This window comes from Juglans regia, chromosome 2 (genome assembly GCF_001411555.2).
Source record: "Juglans regia cultivar Chandler chromosome 2, Walnut 2.0, whole genome shotgun sequence".
In the NCBI taxonomy this organism is placed as follows: domain Eukaryota; kingdom Viridiplantae; phylum Streptophyta; class Magnoliopsida; order Fagales; family Juglandaceae; genus Juglans; species Juglans regia.
The window spans coordinates 18,818,061-18,834,921 of NC_049902.1; the positions used below are offsets into that span (position 1 = coordinate 18,818,061).

General features: G+C 37.3%; 1 protein-coding gene and 1 long non-coding RNA gene across 5 annotated transcripts; one reads left to right on the top strand and one right to left on the bottom strand.

Annotated features, from left to right (window-relative positions):
* Positions 1-1,319: 1,319 nt before the first annotated feature.
* On the bottom strand, positions 1,320-2,647 carry LOC108989913. Of its 4 annotated transcripts, none has more exons than XR_001995900.2 (4): positions 2,434-2,647; positions 2,181-2,329; positions 1,664-1,739; positions 1,320-1,626 (listed from the first exon to the last, which is right to left on the bottom strand). XR_001995900.2 is itself a non-coding variant. In XM_018963677.2 (3 exons), the coding sequence occupies exons 1-3, from the start codon at positions 2,437-2,439 to the stop codon at positions 1,721-1,723; spliced, it is 174 nt and encodes a 57-aa protein (XP_018819222.1). In that variant the 5' UTR covers positions 2,440-2,647; the 3' UTR covers positions 1,320-1,720. The 4 variants fall into 4 exon arrangements, 2 of the variants coding, with proteins under 2 accessions (XP_018819222.1, XP_018819223.1); XR_001995901.2 differs by having other exon boundaries at positions 2,177-2,329; XM_018963677.2 differs by having other exon boundaries at positions 1,320-1,739.
* Positions 2,648-13,868: 11,221 nt separating this feature from the next.
* LOC108989924 lies at positions 13,869-16,635 on the top strand. The gene is made up of 3 exons (XR_001995902.1): positions 13,869-14,013; positions 15,300-15,334; positions 16,525-16,635. It is a non-coding gene; the product is annotated as an uncharacterized LOC108989924 (long non-coding RNA).
* Positions 16,636-16,861: the final 226 nt, after the last annotated feature.

The window sequence follows — 16,861 nt, forward strand, 5'->3', positions numbered from 1 at the left end:
CTGCCCTTGTAAGAGGAATTTAAGCAGAACTGTTTTTTGTGCATAACCAATGGAATGCTTAGTTTCAACAATAAAATTTTATCAAACACAGACCACTGAACACTAAAAGCAATGTTTTGCCTGAGTAATAAGTATATATGGTGAATACACGACAAACACCTACTAAGAAAACAGAAAATGAGGAACAAAAGAATAGATTTATGTAGGAGATGTTTGTTTTTCATCCATAATGGTAGTTTTTTTTTTCAGTCACCTAGAATTTAAATCTGGTTTTACGAAATGGAAATTAATGGGTGTTATTTGGTTAGAGACTAAACCAAACAATGAAACAGTTTATATTTTTGGAAACGAAAGAAAAACCATGGAAATTATACAGTTTATATTTTCTTAGACTATCCTTTTCAATTTAACTTTTGAATTAAACAGTGGAATGCATTTGAAGAGAGAAACACAAGGAAAATATGAAAAGCATAAATAATCCTTCCAGGATTAGGAATAAAACCAGATATGGGAATCTAATATTCCTAGAAATCCTATGAGAATCTTAATTATTCCCAAATGTAGGTTTAGTCGTATTTATGAGAATCCAGATTCTCAGGCATCACATTCAGAGGAATTAGATGTCAAGAGGAATGCTAAATTCCCCAAACCAATCCTATGTAAAAACTTCAATAGAATAAATGCTACCACAAGAATTCAACATTATTGACATGCTTACACAACTATAATAGTACCTTTTTAGACTATATTAAAGGCTGACAGAAACCGAAATTTTTGGTTTAGAATTTCTAGCTTCTTTTTTCTTTAAGGGTAAGATTTTTAAAGTGTAGTTGGTGGAAAACTTAGGTGTGACTGCTAGGTATCTTCCTCTCTCTTTCCATACTTTTCTAATATTCAACACTATTCTACCTCATTTTTCATGCCAAGCACAACCAATCAAGCAGCCTTAATATACCTCACTGCTATTCCAACATCTTATTCCCACCAAAACAAGTGATCTTTGAGCAATTTGACAGCGACTATTAACGCTGATCCTTCACACTCAGCAATCTTAGATGTACACTGACCCCATCCCGGCTTTTACATCTAATAAATTCCAGGGCTCCCACATCCCTTACTTGAGCACTGAGTTTTAAGTCACAATAGCACACTTTAAAAATGCAATAACAGAATTCATAGACACCTCCAAAGCATATCTACTCCATCTATCAAACATAGAGTGCATGACACTGAACAGAAATCTGGATTCTAACGATTAACACTCAACAGAATGAACTCTAGTCTCAATAGAGCTAAAAAAACAGAACTAAGTATGATAATTAGTTCTTCTAGAAATTCCTTTACTTATAAAAAAAAAATAGTTCTTAAAGAAATTCCTATAACAACAGCTTATTGGTGGACAGCAGCAAGCTAAATGTCGCTCAAATGCCAAGACATAAAGATGGACCAAATCTAACCCACTATATGAAATCAGCTCGACGATAAAATCCAAGACCAAAAATGATTTGAAATGCACACATACCATTTAGCAAATATGACGTCAGAATCCCCCCATATAATAGAATAGGATTTCCAATAAATTTACATTTGTACTTGGAGGGTCTGAAAATCCTTTTTCTCAATCATCTTCTTCATACGTTTTTTTTTTTTTTGATAAGTAAATCTTCTTCATACGTTATGACCCACAAATCGAATCCAAAGCTTCCATTTCTCGGTCTCTCTATATCAAAACTTTGTTCCTGGGGAAATAGCAACACAACGCAATTCTTCAATTACTTTATACCAATAAGGTAACCAATGGAAATATTTTGTATCCAAACAAGTTTTCTAACTCAAGATTTGATTTCTTAATTTAGAAAAAAAAAAAAAAAAAACTGAACAAAATAAAATCTTAACCCAAGTACCATATCAGCGTGGTTTCCCATAAAATGAAAAGGCCACCCATGTAACCCTAATTGTTTGCATCAGTTACAGTCAACTGGAAGTCCTTTTTTTCAATTTCAAACTTCTTTTCTTTTACACCCTGCTCTTCGAATATAAATAATAAATATTTCAAAACCGTAAAATTCAGAACAATGATCCAATTGATATGTCTAAGAGAAATCGCACAAATTCCAACTAATATGAATCAGAACACACAAAAAAAAAACGAAATTGACCAAAAAGAAAAGCACACCTACGTCTGTTTGGAGTAAGAGGAAGAGGAAGGGACACGCTTGTTTCGGAACATCATGTATCCGACGGGCAATACAACTCCAATCACCATTATCGCCGCTCCGATAAAGTACCTAACCGGGCTCGGTGGTTCCACTTCTATCAACCTCCTGAACTGCACCCATCCACACACGATCACCACCAGAAATTTAACTATTTTCTTAATTTCCTCATAATTCTTTTAGAGAAGATCTAAACTAGAGAGAGAGAGAGACTTACGAGCATTTTCGGATTGAGCAGCTAAGATGGAACCTGAGTCTGTTCTAACAGAGAGACGGAGGGCTCGTTACCAGAGACTGACAGATCTGGGGCTTACACTCCTGTCATGTGAGATTGGTCCGGTTACTTCTCTTGAGCGGCGTTTTTTTCCACGCAGCGAAGGCAGCGGCAATTTCTTTTAGAGAGAACTTGGAACCCGTCATTCCATCCACTGCCAATTAAGAGCACACTAATAATTAATGTCTCGATTAAATTTAGAGATAAGTTAAAATAATTTATAAATAATAATAAAATTTATAAATTAAATTTTATGAATAAAAATAAAATGAATTGAATTCACTTCTCAATTTATATAGATCTTAAGTGACACGTAGGCTTTCCACCACAATTATCATGTGGATGCACAACATGAGATTCTCACCACCATCTAAGAACACAAGAGAGAGACGGAAACCATTTTGCAGAAAATTGTTCCAGCCTTTAATTCCTTCTCTAAAACTTCTCTCTCTACCGTCAGAGATTCTCAAATCTCACTTCCTCTGTCCGTTCGTGCTAAATTTCTCTCAAAATATCATCTTTTTGTTTCCGTCTCTACCTTTCACGCATTCATCCTCTAACTTCTTGATTTTAAGGAGAGCAAGAGAGAGTGACCTACAGATCTGAGTTAAGCATTGTTTGGGCTTCATGTGCATGAAATCTATGGTGTGTGGGAACATTTGGTGTGGTTTTCATAGGGTGCTCACAACTGTTTTCTTTTTTTTTTTTGGGTATGAAAAAACAGAAGAGAGTAAGCTTGCGGTGGAGTTGCTGGTTTCTTGTGGGCTGTAGGTAGTGATGGCGCTTTGGCACAGCGTAACCTTGTGGGATTGTCATGCATGGGAAGAAACTTTGCTTTGTTTTTTAGGAGCAAAAACAAAAGCTTGTTGGGTGGTTGGGACACGGCGTCGGGCTATTTTCATCTCATGGTGCAGCAATTTTTTTTTCTTTTTTTTTTTGGTGGCAAAGGGTGGTGGCGCATGGTGGGGCTTTGGGCTGCTATGATGGTGGTTATTGTTGGGTGGGTTAACGAAAACTAAACGTAGTGCACTAGTCTTTCTCTCTATGTATGTGTGTATGGCAGCGGAGGAGTAGATATTGAGGGTGGTGGTGGAACTGATCTTGCTATATTCCTTTTTCTAGTTTGAGAGTTATACCATATGAATGAGGCTATTGTTAATTTGGTGATATTTCTGACGTGGCAGCAAATGAAAGGGAAGTTGTTATATGCACATAATTGGTCGAACCACTTAGAAGCGGAACTCTTTTTTTTTTTTATAATCACAAGGCACGAGCACTTTTTTATTTTTAATTTTATTTTTTATCCTTTTTGTGTTTCAAAGTTATACAAGGTATATAAGTAAGGGATGGGGAAACCATACAACCATCCCAAAATTATTAGAGTACCTCTATACATCTACCCTTCTTTCTCCAACACCACACCAGTTGTGACATGATTTTTTTTTTCCCTTCTAAAAGCAAAATGCACGTTTTACTCTCCCTCGTCTCTATCCCAAGCTCTAGTACCCATTTCGAATTTCTTTCCCCTCCCCTGAGTTGTGCCTCTATCTGACGAATTTTTTTCCCCTCCCTCGCTTTGTGCACATATTCGCCCCTCGTACCACAACCTAGTGCCGCCGACGAAGTCGACCAACCGAAAGTTTTACACTTCTTCCTCTTCTTTCTTTTTTTCCATTTCTCTCTAGAAAATCCCTCTCATGATACACTCAGGTTTCACACTCATCTTTCAGTACTCTCTCTCACTGTACATCGCGGGATCCAAACGTTGATTATACACAATTTATAGGTTTTCTCTTATTTATTTTACTGCATGTTTTCTTGTATTTATATATGCATAGTTTTTTGAGCAAAAAAGAAAGAACCCATCTTGGATAGAAGGGAACAATGGTCTGAGGAGAGACTCCTTAGAAATCACTCCTGAATAATTTTCTTTTGTGGGATCAGTATCAAGAAACAAAATCGAAGTCTTTCTGCTTTTGGTATCGCCTCTTTTTCCTTCTTATTCATTTATCTTGTATGATGTTTTCAGTAAAGCAAATTGAATGCCTAAAAAAAATAGTAGTACAAATTGCAAAACTTTCGTATGTGGTAATTATTCATCTGCTTTGTTGGACGAGTTCATGATTTTAATGTTCTCCTTTCTTGCATGATTCAGGATTATGGATATTTCAGAGAAAATGAATCTGCATGAGAAAGGGATACAAGGGAAAGGGGTGCAAAACCGTGATGTGGAGACCAGACTAGGTTCACCACATCATGGTGTGTGGTGTTGGTAAAATGGACCGGCTTAAGAGAAGATTTACTTAAATTATTAATACAACATTAACAAAATGGATATGAGATTGTTCAAACTATCCCTGTCTATTCCCACTAAGAAGAAACCGTCATTAGCGATTTTTGAACTGTCTAATATGTCAACTGCGTTTTAATGGCTTGAAGCTATGACGGACAGGGTGTACTACATCTTGCTATTTTGATTTGGTTAATAAAGAACTCTAATTCCTTAGTTAGGATTAGTAAAAATAGGAACGAATAGAATTACTTACTACTTACTCTATGTTCCTAGGTCTCTGGAGCGTCTTCGTCGCCTTCTCCTCGAGTGAGGGTGGGCACTCTCGCTTGAACAACTTGTTTGTGGTCTTCACGTCCTCCATCATGTCCTGCTCACTGCATCGGTATTGCCTTGGCGCAATATTTGGCATAGTGCCCCATCTGCTTACAACAATCACATAAGGTTGAGATCTGATGACACTCTCCTTCATGAGCCCTATGAAAACTACCACATACCAACGTTCACTCTCCCATACGCACTTTAAGGGTAGTTGGAAGTCGTCCTCCCATCCTAGATATGAAATTCTAGGGGAGCACCCAAACTGCTTTCCTTGACATTCTCCTTATAAAGGTCGTGGACATGACCAATGAATTACATTGTTCTTGCTCAGTTATGGATGCCACATTCACCAATTTTTGAAAATCCTTAATCTCTAGACATGCTACTTGAGCCCTAATTCACCTCAGTAGTCCATCTTGAAACCATTCAGTTCTCATGCTCTTGGTGAAAATGAGGTGTGGGGGCAAATCTCTCTAATTCCATAAACTTAGCAGCATACTGCTCAACATGCATGCTTCATTGAACCAAGTTAGCAAATTCCTCTGATTTCTTCTGCCTCACAATAACATGAAAGTAATGATCATCAAATTCTTTTTAAATCTTTCCTATGAGATCCTTTCCCTGGCTCCCAGTTCCATGGTAAGAAGTTGTTTGTTCGCACCCCACCAAAGTGCCACTTCTCCTTGGATCAAATAGCTAGCATACAAGACCTTCTGGCTTTTGATGCATCCACACACCTTAGAAGTCCTTTCAATATATGTGAGCCACCTTTCCGCCTTGATTAGAACAGTAAGCCAAAAATCGTTTGTATGAGCAGTCTCATTGCTCCTCCCTAGGAGATTAACTTGCTAAATCTCTATATGTCGTGCATAAAGTTCATGTTGTTGCTTGAGTACGTTCGAAATACGACTAACCTCCCTCACTAATTCGCTTTCTCTCCCTTCCCTTGGTGACTCTCCCTCGTGACTATCTATCAGGTGCTCACCTTGCAGAACTCTCAGTCATACCAAGCTCCAACCTAGCCAAAAAATCCAAACCTATCACATTTTGTCTTGCCTTACACTCACTAAACACATTTGACACATATCATGCTCTAAGATTCAAGCTTATGATGCCAAGATAGACTCCTATGTTTTTGCTAGTTTTCCTATTTGACATTGTGGATTTACCCAGAGCGACATAAACACACGTTGATACCAAGCTGTGGAACCTCGTTTCTCACTAAATAACCTAGCGATGATCCATGGTGCCAAGGGTGCCAACTAGTTGGCAACAGTCAAGGTTTAATTCGGGTTAGGCTTGCAATGTGCGCTAGGAAGTGCACATATAAGGAAATAGACATCAGATTTGTAGCAGAAATGTAAAGGTTTAGTCTGAGAGCTAAATGTTATAGTATTAGAAATCTACAAACCAAAGATACATTCTCACAACATCCACAAATTACTTCATTGCTTAAATAATAATACACGTCCAGTTGTTTGATTTATAAACCCAAAAATAAGGCTGACCGAACACATATGGTCATCTAAATGATAATTACAAATACAATTACCATAAGTGGACATATTCTACGATCAAAACAGGCCTACACGCCTATTGCTCGGATTGGGTTGGCTCTTCCTCCTCGGGTATCACTCCTGGATCTACCTCTATATCAAAGTCTAGGTAGGTTAGGCAGTTAGACAAGATCGCTAATAAGAAACAATGCTCGTGAATATGCATTGAACAATTTTATGGAATGAAATGGGTGAACGCATGTATATGGCGAGGAATCACCCTTTGCGCAAAACTCAATATAATATATATATATATATATGTATATATGTCTTCAAGGCAAGGAATCACTTCTTCTCAGGCACGTAAAACTCATCACACCAATTACATAGTCGTTCACAATTATCACATAGATATTCGTAACACAAACATCCATCACCTGATGGGTCAAAAGGGGGAGAGCTACTCTACCATCATTCCCACCCACCAACATGGTGCAAGTCGACTCGCCTATCCTCAACACAAGCCAACTCTCACATAGAGATAAACATGTTGCATCAGGAAAATGTCTACCTAGCCTACCAACTTGAAGACACCACACGTGATACGCTGGGATAATTCTTCATCTGGTCTATCAAGTGAGGCCAACACGATACAGCCCCACCCCACTCATCACGGGGACTCTCTCATGTATGTAGCACGTGGTGATGCACCGCATGAATTGTCCGGGGACTCTCTCTACTCATCCATGATGATTGACACACGATAAGATTACTCACATAGAGATGGCTCTGAAAAAAAATGTATTCAAATCTCAAAAAACACTCAAGTAACAATATTCATATACATAATGGCAAAAACATTGATTATTTCAGGATTAGAAATTGGGAGATTACAGAGTATGCATATGCCAAAATTCTATAACATTCTCACACAACATTTACCTCTCATTCCTCGGCATTGTCTTAGAAGGTAACCTACCTCATTGCCTTAGAATTATGAGGGCATTGCGCTACTCCTTTCTTTTGTCTACTTTGAAGTCACTTGCTTCATTCGAAGAATCCGACTCCAAGAGCTCTCAAGTGTTTACGATCTCAAAAGTGAGATGTTGGCTTTTACCTTAAGCCTTTTATAGAATGTGATCATCAAGTGTCCTTTTGACGTCTTTCTAACTCCATATGTGCTCGAATAAGAGTCCTTTAGTCTTGATCGTCCTATTGCAGGATGACAGAGATAGACTGATAAGGCATGGTTTGCACATCCATACGACTTGGCTTATGTCCAATCCTCAATCTCACTTTGAGCAAGGGTCTCCCACATGGTGTTGGACCATACCTCTGGGTTCAAAGGATATGATATGCTGAGTCGTAATCATTTATGTAGGCCAACTTCAGATGTGACTATTCAAACTAAGTGTGGGCTTTTTCGTACGTCACTGCCACTTTCTGAGCATTTTCGTGTAATTTTGAAAAGCTCGTACGTTTGCAAGGGTTTTTTCCTTGACCGTTGCATGCTCTAGGATGTGCCAGGCTTTCTACACAGTGATGCTCTCCCATATGTTGGACTAGCTGCACTCTATAGACCACTGCTGCTTCGTTTCCCACCAAATCAAGGGAAAATAATCTTTGTCTTCCACTCGACAAAGAAAGGCTCTCTTCTTCGCCTTCATTTTTGCTCCTGGATGGCAGTCTGTCATCTTTCGCTGGCATGGTCCTCACAAGGACAAATTAGTATCACTTTAAGGAGATATTCTTTTAGGCTTTCATTTGAGAGTTAATTGAAGATGCAAGAGAATGGAGGAAAATTAGCATCAATTTAAGGAGATATTATTTGAGTGTTTCATTTGAAAATTAGTTGAAGATGCAAGAGCAAAGGAATTTGTCAATCTAGACTAGGATGCTATGAGTGTTGATATGAACCCGCGGGAATGAAATCCCTTGAACCCACAGTCAATTTGAAAACTTCCCAAGAAAGCCAAAATCAAGTCAAGGATGGAGAATCTAGACCCGATGAGAACTCGTTTCAAGAACCTAGATTATATTAAAATCTAGACCCGTTGAAGAACCCGTCTCAAGAACCCAGATTACAAAGGAGGAACGCCACAAAGGTTGTGATTTACCTTTGATAAGTTCAAAAGTTCAATTAAGAACAAGAGGAGATAAAACTCAACTCACAATGAATAAATTCATCAAATTTCATAAACTTCATAATCTGATTAGAATGAGGCTACATAGAATATTTAAAGGAAAACCTAATGAAACCCTAGCCAAAATAAACCCCCCATCTTCCAAAAGTGCCCCTGGATGAACAGTGCCGCGGCTACAGTGCCGTGCTACAGTACTCGGCTACAGTAACCCTAACCCTAGTTCAATAAAATAATAACTTTCCCAACATGCCCTTGCATAGGCCCCCTTAAGTGCTTCCCATAATAAATTCAATTATTCTAAACTAATAAAATAAGTTCTTTAAATGAATTAAATAAGTTGAAACCCTTCAAGAGCCCAAAGCCTTTAAGTCTTATCGTTGCCTTCTTCCGTAACTGATCAAATGAATTAAAACAGGATCCTCATCCTTCAAGCCCCATCTTGAATGTTGGCCTCTTGCTAAACTTATCTCAGGTGGATTGCATCAATCCTTGCATTGTCTCTTTGATCTTCTTGGCCCATCTGGAAGTTGCAAATGATCTTTAAGACTAGGCTCATCTTGGTTCCCATCAAGTGTCCTCCAATATGCAGCAAGGTTCATATAGCTACCAATCCTCACCTCATAATTAATCCCAAATGAAGAAAAGAAAGCTCAAAATTTTGAGGAAGGCCTAAATCATCAAACCTATGAACAAGTCATGGCCTTCCAAATACGCAATTTCTCAGAGTTGGTTGACAAAGGAACCATTTTTTAGCAAAGCTTTGAGAAAAGTGAAAATATTTATGATCAATAGAAAAGGCCAGTACCTCAAGGGTTGCGCTTTGACAAAGAACAAGGTTCATGGAAGAAAAGGAATGATGATAGGAACTTGGTTCAAAGACAACTAAAAAGGAATAGGGCTACCAAAGGTTATCAACAGAGCATCTCATGTCTAAAGTGTAAAAATGCAAGGGAATGAGTGTAGAAGGGATGCTAATATCTATTTTTGATGTGGCAACCACCTAATTTGGGGTTGTACTTTACCATCAAACAACAATGAAAGTAACTGCAACCCATAGTAGAGGAGAATGTTGATGTGGTGAGAGGTGTTTTTTGGTATTGCTCTTATCAAGAATGGCTACAGATTTGCGATTTTTTGAACTATTCAGGACAATCCATAACTTGTTCATGAATATAGGAATGTAAAAAGCATTTAGTTATATTGGAGTTTTGTAAGATTTTCTTTAGTGTGTATTGAAATGAATTACACCAAATAATAGTATATTTAAGATGTGTTAACCTTGGGACTCTTGGTAAAGTTATCAGAATACACAATGGAAGCGCGATTGGTATGGATAAGACAAATCCATAAATAATTTTGTTAAGAACCTTTGGAAGGGCGTCAACTCGAGATCATGCAAACTTTAGACTAAGAATTGAGATTATAGGCATACATTCAATGTGGTTGAACCATGTTGAGAGACAATTACCTAGAGGTATGAAGATTAGGATTCATTTACAAATGTTTGAGCCTAAAGTGTGCAATGTCATAATCATTTAGGCGCTATGTATGTTGTAATTGTTGGGCCTAAGCCAGCTGGCCAGGCGAAGAAAAAGCCATGGGCGACTAAAGACTCAACAATACAAGGTTCACATATGTGGGAACAACTAATAGACGTGCAAGTCAAAACGCACTGTATCTCTATGGGACTCGAACATCTAAATTACGACCATCATTAAACAGTTTTTGCACAACTAACTAACGCAGAGGAAAATCCAAGCGAAATATGCTCACCAAATCAGCAGGTGCACCCTGCCTAAAGAGTGCAATGTCATAATTATTTATCGCATTAAATTCATAGAATTAAGCACTCAAAGGCATTGCCATGTAAGATTCTAGAAATCAAGCACTCAAAGGGGCAATGCCATACTATGCCTCTCATAATCTATAAATAGATCGATAGGTGCGCCCTGCACTCTCTCTACATTCAAAGTTTTTTGCGCTCATATATAACCAATCCAACTTAAGCATTGGAGGCTTCCCCGAGTCTGAGACCCCAAGCTTTGCTTTTTCTTGTAGGTTAATCACATGACTCAAGCGAAGCATAAAATTGCTTCAACAACTTGGTGCCATATGTGGGATTCGTAAATCTTAGTTGAGATCAAAAAGCCTACTACAACGCGCTCACACACTAGTCGTAAACTAGAAATAGCTACAATGGATGATGGTAGTATGGATTTGGACAAGAGATTTGAGGAGACAGAAGAGAAGTTGCAACGGATGGCATAGAAAATGGAGGCCTTGCAGAAAGAAAACGACACCTTGAAGCGGAGGGAGGCCGAATCAAAAAAGGGAAAGACACATGAGTGAGACAAGCGCGATGAAGAGTCTCAACCAAAGGGGGACCATTCCAAATCAACCGATGCGATAAGAGAAAGATGCATGACAACCTGCTTGACCACATGAAAACATTCGAGGACATGGCAAGGAAATTAGGAGCATCTTCGTCGGTTGACAACCTACTCAATAGCACGGATAAGCCCTATAATAGGAAAATAATTGTTGCCCCCCTCCGGTCGAAGTTCAAGGTGCCACAAACAAACCTCTATGATGGATCCAAAGATCTGGTGGAGCATCTAGAGACCTACAAAGCCCATATGACCCTCTGGTGCAGGGTTTAACCCTTAAAGGAGCAGCGTAGAGTTGGTTTGAGAATTTGCAAGAGAGATCTATAACTAGCTTCAGGGAGCTTGGCCAACAATTCCTAACGTAGTTCATGACTAGCAAAAGTAGAAGATAGCCGACCGCTCCTCACTATGAAGCAGTAAGAGGATGAAAACATGAAAGCTTATCTTACCAGGTTTAACAAAGAACATTTGACGACAAAAGGCCAAGATGAAAAGATAACTCTGACAACACTTTTAAAAGGGATTTATTTAAAATATTCGAATTAGAAATGTCTAATATATGAATTGAATTCTACTTGACACAACAATATCAATGAACAAGCTTAGTGAGATTATTCTTAAGATATTTTCAAGCAAGTTACTTATGGTCAAGCTCAGCTCCTTGATATTGAAATCAAGCTCGATTTCATCTCAAAGCCTTTTTAAATTTTCCAGTCAGTTAAGCTCAACTCTTAACTAAAACTCCAGTTAAGGTATGACTCATTTATGGTCACGGGTTTGCTTATCTCCAACACAACTCACAAGATTATGGAAGAGAAATGTAAGAGAAATTCAAGAAACAACTCAAGAACTCAAGAACAACACCAAGAAAGCAATTATCATTTCTTGGAAGAGATTCTCGAGTAATCTCCAAACTCCCAAAACAATCTTCAACCTTTAGAATGAATTACACTTCACTAGTTCGAGCTTACCCACGGCTACTAACTAGTGAAACACATAGTTTTATTACAATTATTTACACCAAAACACAATCATTTTATTAAGTCTTTTGTTGCGTTCTACGTTGCCTAGAACGCATTGCTTCATTAAAGCTTGCAACGCCCCCATTTCATTCAACTAAAGCCTTCCTTTATTCTCCACCAAACACATCGTTTTATTAAATGCCACGCACTGTTTTTCCCTTTTAGTTATTCTGTTATTTCCTTCATCTCCTTTCCCAGTTACCTTCCTTCCCTCCACATAACCCCTTACATTCTCCTCCCCTTTAAGGCTCTCTTTACAGTGAGGCCTTGACAATTCCCATTCCCATTAAAGGACCTTGTCCACAAGGTGTGGGTAAAGATTCCTCAACTTCCCCAAAGATTCCCAAGAGTTGTCCTCCACGTGTGCTTCAACCCACTTGATTAACACCTTAGTCATAGCATGATTCCCACTCTTCCTTATTCTTCTTTCTAAAATCAACTCTGGTTCAGGTTGGATTTGCCTCCGTGAATCAGTTGGAGGTAATGTTGGCAATGGTGTGATGTTCTGCCCTATAAGACGCCCCCAACCTCCGCTTGGGATGGAATGGAGACTTAGAGCGTTGGGACATGCAACACAAGGTTACATACCCCCATATATGACAGTTAATATGCAATGCAATCTTAGAATGCAACTAGTAGTATGCAATAATCGCAGTGAAAATAAAAGATGTAAGTATAAAATACACCAGAATAACTAAAAACATCTCAACTTCATTAGAAATCATTAAGTTCAAAATACCAATGTAGCATAGACTTAGTACAACTAAGAGTTAAAGTCAAGTCATTCTCTTCATCCGATCTAAAGCATGAAGGACTTGAGCTATAAACATCAGGATTAAATCATGTCTCCTCTCAAGGTCTGGCTCCTCCTCAATTAGTTGGATCCATCACTCCATCTAGCTCAATCTCCTCTAGACCTGACACAACTTCTATCATTCCAAGTGTAATGATCGTAGTCCCACAAGGGGTGAGATTTACTCGAAATCTCAGTAAGTTAAACAACCATCTTGCACAAAGAAAAATTAAACATGAAGCATGATAAATATGCATTGCATAAAATGCAAAAAGAAAACATTATGGATGTGTAATACCCGAGTCCTACTACGTAGGTTCTTACGTCATATTATTAATTCTTTAAGTTAAATATTTTGAGATAAAGATTTTTATTACTTTTTATTATTTTATTTTAAGATGAGTATGTTTTATCTTTTTTTTTTTAAATATGATTTATTAAAATAAATCAAGGGTATTATTTTTATGACTTGAAATATTTTCCCTTAAGCCCTTTAATTTTATTTATTTAAGAAATGGCCCAAATATTCTCTACCTTTGGATTGGTAGGTGAAAAGCATCATTGAGGTGGATAGATCTCCACCATCCATCTTCCAAGCTTATGTGATAAGCTTTGACTAAAACAATTAAACCATTTATTCCTTTAACCCGTAGGATTCTAGGACAAGCCAATAAGCTTTTGCATCCATAGGCTTCTAAAGCAAGCCATTGAACTCCTTACACCCATAAGCTTCCTAAGGAAGCTATTGACTTCTTGTTTTCTTCCTAGCACCCATCGATTAAGGCCAAAAAAGGAGAAAAGAAAAAGACAAAACTAATCCCAAGCATTTTCCCCCCCAAACCCGTTGGTCAAAGCTACACAAAAAGGCAAGAATTAAAATCAATTCCCTTTAGTCCCTTAACCCGTTTGCTACACTTGGAAAAGAAAAAGATAAAGTTTTAATCTTCTTCCCCAAGCCATAGCCGATCCCCTCTTCTTCTCCTCTCTTTTGTTCTTCAAGAAACCAAACTCCTCTCATCTCCTTCAAGCCAAACATCCATTTCCCTTCTTCTCAAGAGGAAAATAGCAAGGTAAGAGTACCCTTAATTCTTCTCCTTTGTGTATTTCAAATTTAGCCATGGTTGGTCAAGTGGGTTTTCTTTCGATTATTTTTTATGTTTCGGTTTTGGGGTTAAAACAGTTCTATTATTTTGGCTCTTCATCCACACGGCTATACCACCATTTGGTCCTTCATATTTCCTCTTGAAAGGACCTAAGAGCTTAAGGTAAAAATCCAAATTTGACTTATTTATTTTTAATGTAAATTGGAAGCGTATTAAGTTGTTTTAGCTTGTGTTTTGGTGTAGTTAAATTCCTATGTTGAAAATAAATATGTATGCCCTATTTTTGGCCCAAACCGAATGGCATTATAGTTGTTTTGCTATTTATTTTCCTATATTTTGAAAATGCTATGTTGTTATTAAACTTGGTTTAATCATGGGTGATGATTAAAGTGATTTTAAATATATATGTTGGTACCATGTGTCTTGTGTTGAGGTTTGGTTGGTAATCTATTTTTAGGATGCTAAAGGTTTGGCTTAGAGGTTTTGCTTGGTTCTATAATTTTATATCTTACTTTTAAAGGTATTAAGTAAGTAAATCATAAGCTTAAGTATTTAAAGGTTTTAAAGTTTCTTAATGGGTAACTTTGCTATACTTTATGCTACTTTAATTTTAATGGGAGGTTTTATCTAAACTAATTAACATATTGCTTATGTGAATAGGTTATAGTTTAGTTAGTTTAGATATAAGAGATTAATTGTACTTGATGTATTATGATATGCAAAGCTGTCCAAGTACCCCTAAGCCTACGTCATGCCATGTCTTAATGTAAAAATAGCCCATTTATGTTATCCCTCGTTTGGTTAAATTCTACCTAACCCAAGAGTTCAAAATATTGATAAGCTAACATTTTTATAATGAGGGACTACAAGTTGATGTAAAGGGCATGTTTCTTAAGCTTGTATAGCCTATTGAGATGCCTAAATCTATTTTAAAGCCCTTTGTCGAGAATTCCAGATTTTATCTCCTAATGTCCATAACCCAAAGTGAGCTTGAACCAAAGAAACCTTGCTTGAAGCCTATAAACTCTTAACTACTTTTCATGCAAGCATTTTAAAATAACCTTTCCATGGACAACTAGCATGTCTTAATACTTAAGTTATTTCTCTTATAAGTGGAGGTGAGAAGTAGTCATTTGGGTTAATGCTAAGCATAGAAGGGACGTTAGATTGTAATATCGTGGCTTTCTCTTTTAAATGGAGGGCTAAAGAATATTGTACGAGTATTAACATGCTTATGCTATTTATTGGAATAGGAATATTGACGATGGAAGTATCGAGGAGCATAGAGGTAAGTAGCTATGACCATGTTTCTTATACCAAGTTCTCTTTATGAAAGAATGTCTCTCTCTCTCTACAAATGTTCTTCTAAAGAAAGAATAAATGTATATAGTATGTATAAGCCCTTTCTTGATAGTCCCTGTTAAACACCCTATCAATTATAATTGTGTGTATGTGTATAAGGTAATGCATGCACGTAGGCTCTAAGTCATGAGACTTCCATACATACTCTCAATAAACTTATTGATTATTCCTATACGTAGTATAGCATGAAAATGTATCTTATTCATAAAATTTCATGTGCATTGAAGTAAGAAAGATGATGAAAACGTTTTGATTGCAAAGTGAAGGAAATGAATGTCTCATGCCTTATTCGTTAAGTGACGCGAAGAAAGTGTTTTAAAGTGCCCCTATGAACTCATGCTTTAAGTGACGCGAAGAAAGTATTTTAAAATATCTCTATGAAAGGAAACATTTTAAGATGTCCCTATGAATTGATGTTAAATTGTTCCTATGAACTGACGCTTTATGGATGCCATGAAAAATGATGTTAAGCTCATGCTTTTAAAATGACGTTTTTTTCATGAATGCACCGTTAAATGAAAAGATGATGTTTATGTTCATGCTTTTAAATGATATTTTTCATGAATGAACTATTAAAGGAAAAGGATTGAAATGACTAAAATGAATGAAAGAAATGACTGAATGAATGAATGTCTTATTGTATGAAAATACGTAACGGTCATATGGATGAAAAGGGTACCAAAGGAATGGGCAGATTGCAATGCCGGGTAAGTAGTACTGGTAGTGCACCCAGTGCTACCCCCTGACCGAATGGGATTCCCAACCTGTGGCCATGGGTGGAATCCAGGTCCAAAGGAAGATCGCTAACCCCAACACATGGGACGTAATAGTGTGTACCGGCTAAAGAAAGTGAAATGTAAGGTAAAGTTATTTCTAAGAAATGTTTATGCATGAAAGCAAAGAAATGTTTATGCATGAATGCAAAGAAATGTCTATGCATGAAAGTATGGTTTATTCCTTAAACTGTTATGCATGAAAGCATTGTCAAGAATTAGCAAAAAGGTTTATGTATGCATGTTTTGAAAAGAACAGAATAGATGCCTAATATATTCACTGCATGGTGTACTACTTACTGAGTATTCGACTCATTTTGTTTTAAATGTTTTAAACGTCCAGGTAATGATGAAAAGGCTAGTGAGCAAGGCATTACTGCAAAGGGAGAGGTAGATGCTTAGGACCTTCCCTAACTAGAACAGTTATGTTTATGGATGATAGGTTATGTTTTTTTTATGAGTGTATGGACTCTGAGAGTCCTTTATGGATGAATGTTCGAATAGAATGTCTATCAGGTGTTCCCTCTATTAAATAAAAATTTAGAGTGCACGTGTGTTATGTTCATGTTGATCGCATGTTACTAGAAAAAGAAAGAAAATAAAGAAAATGAAAATGTAAGGAAAAGAACAGGCATGTACGTCATGATCCCGCCCTTCCCGGGGCGGGGTTGTGACAGCAT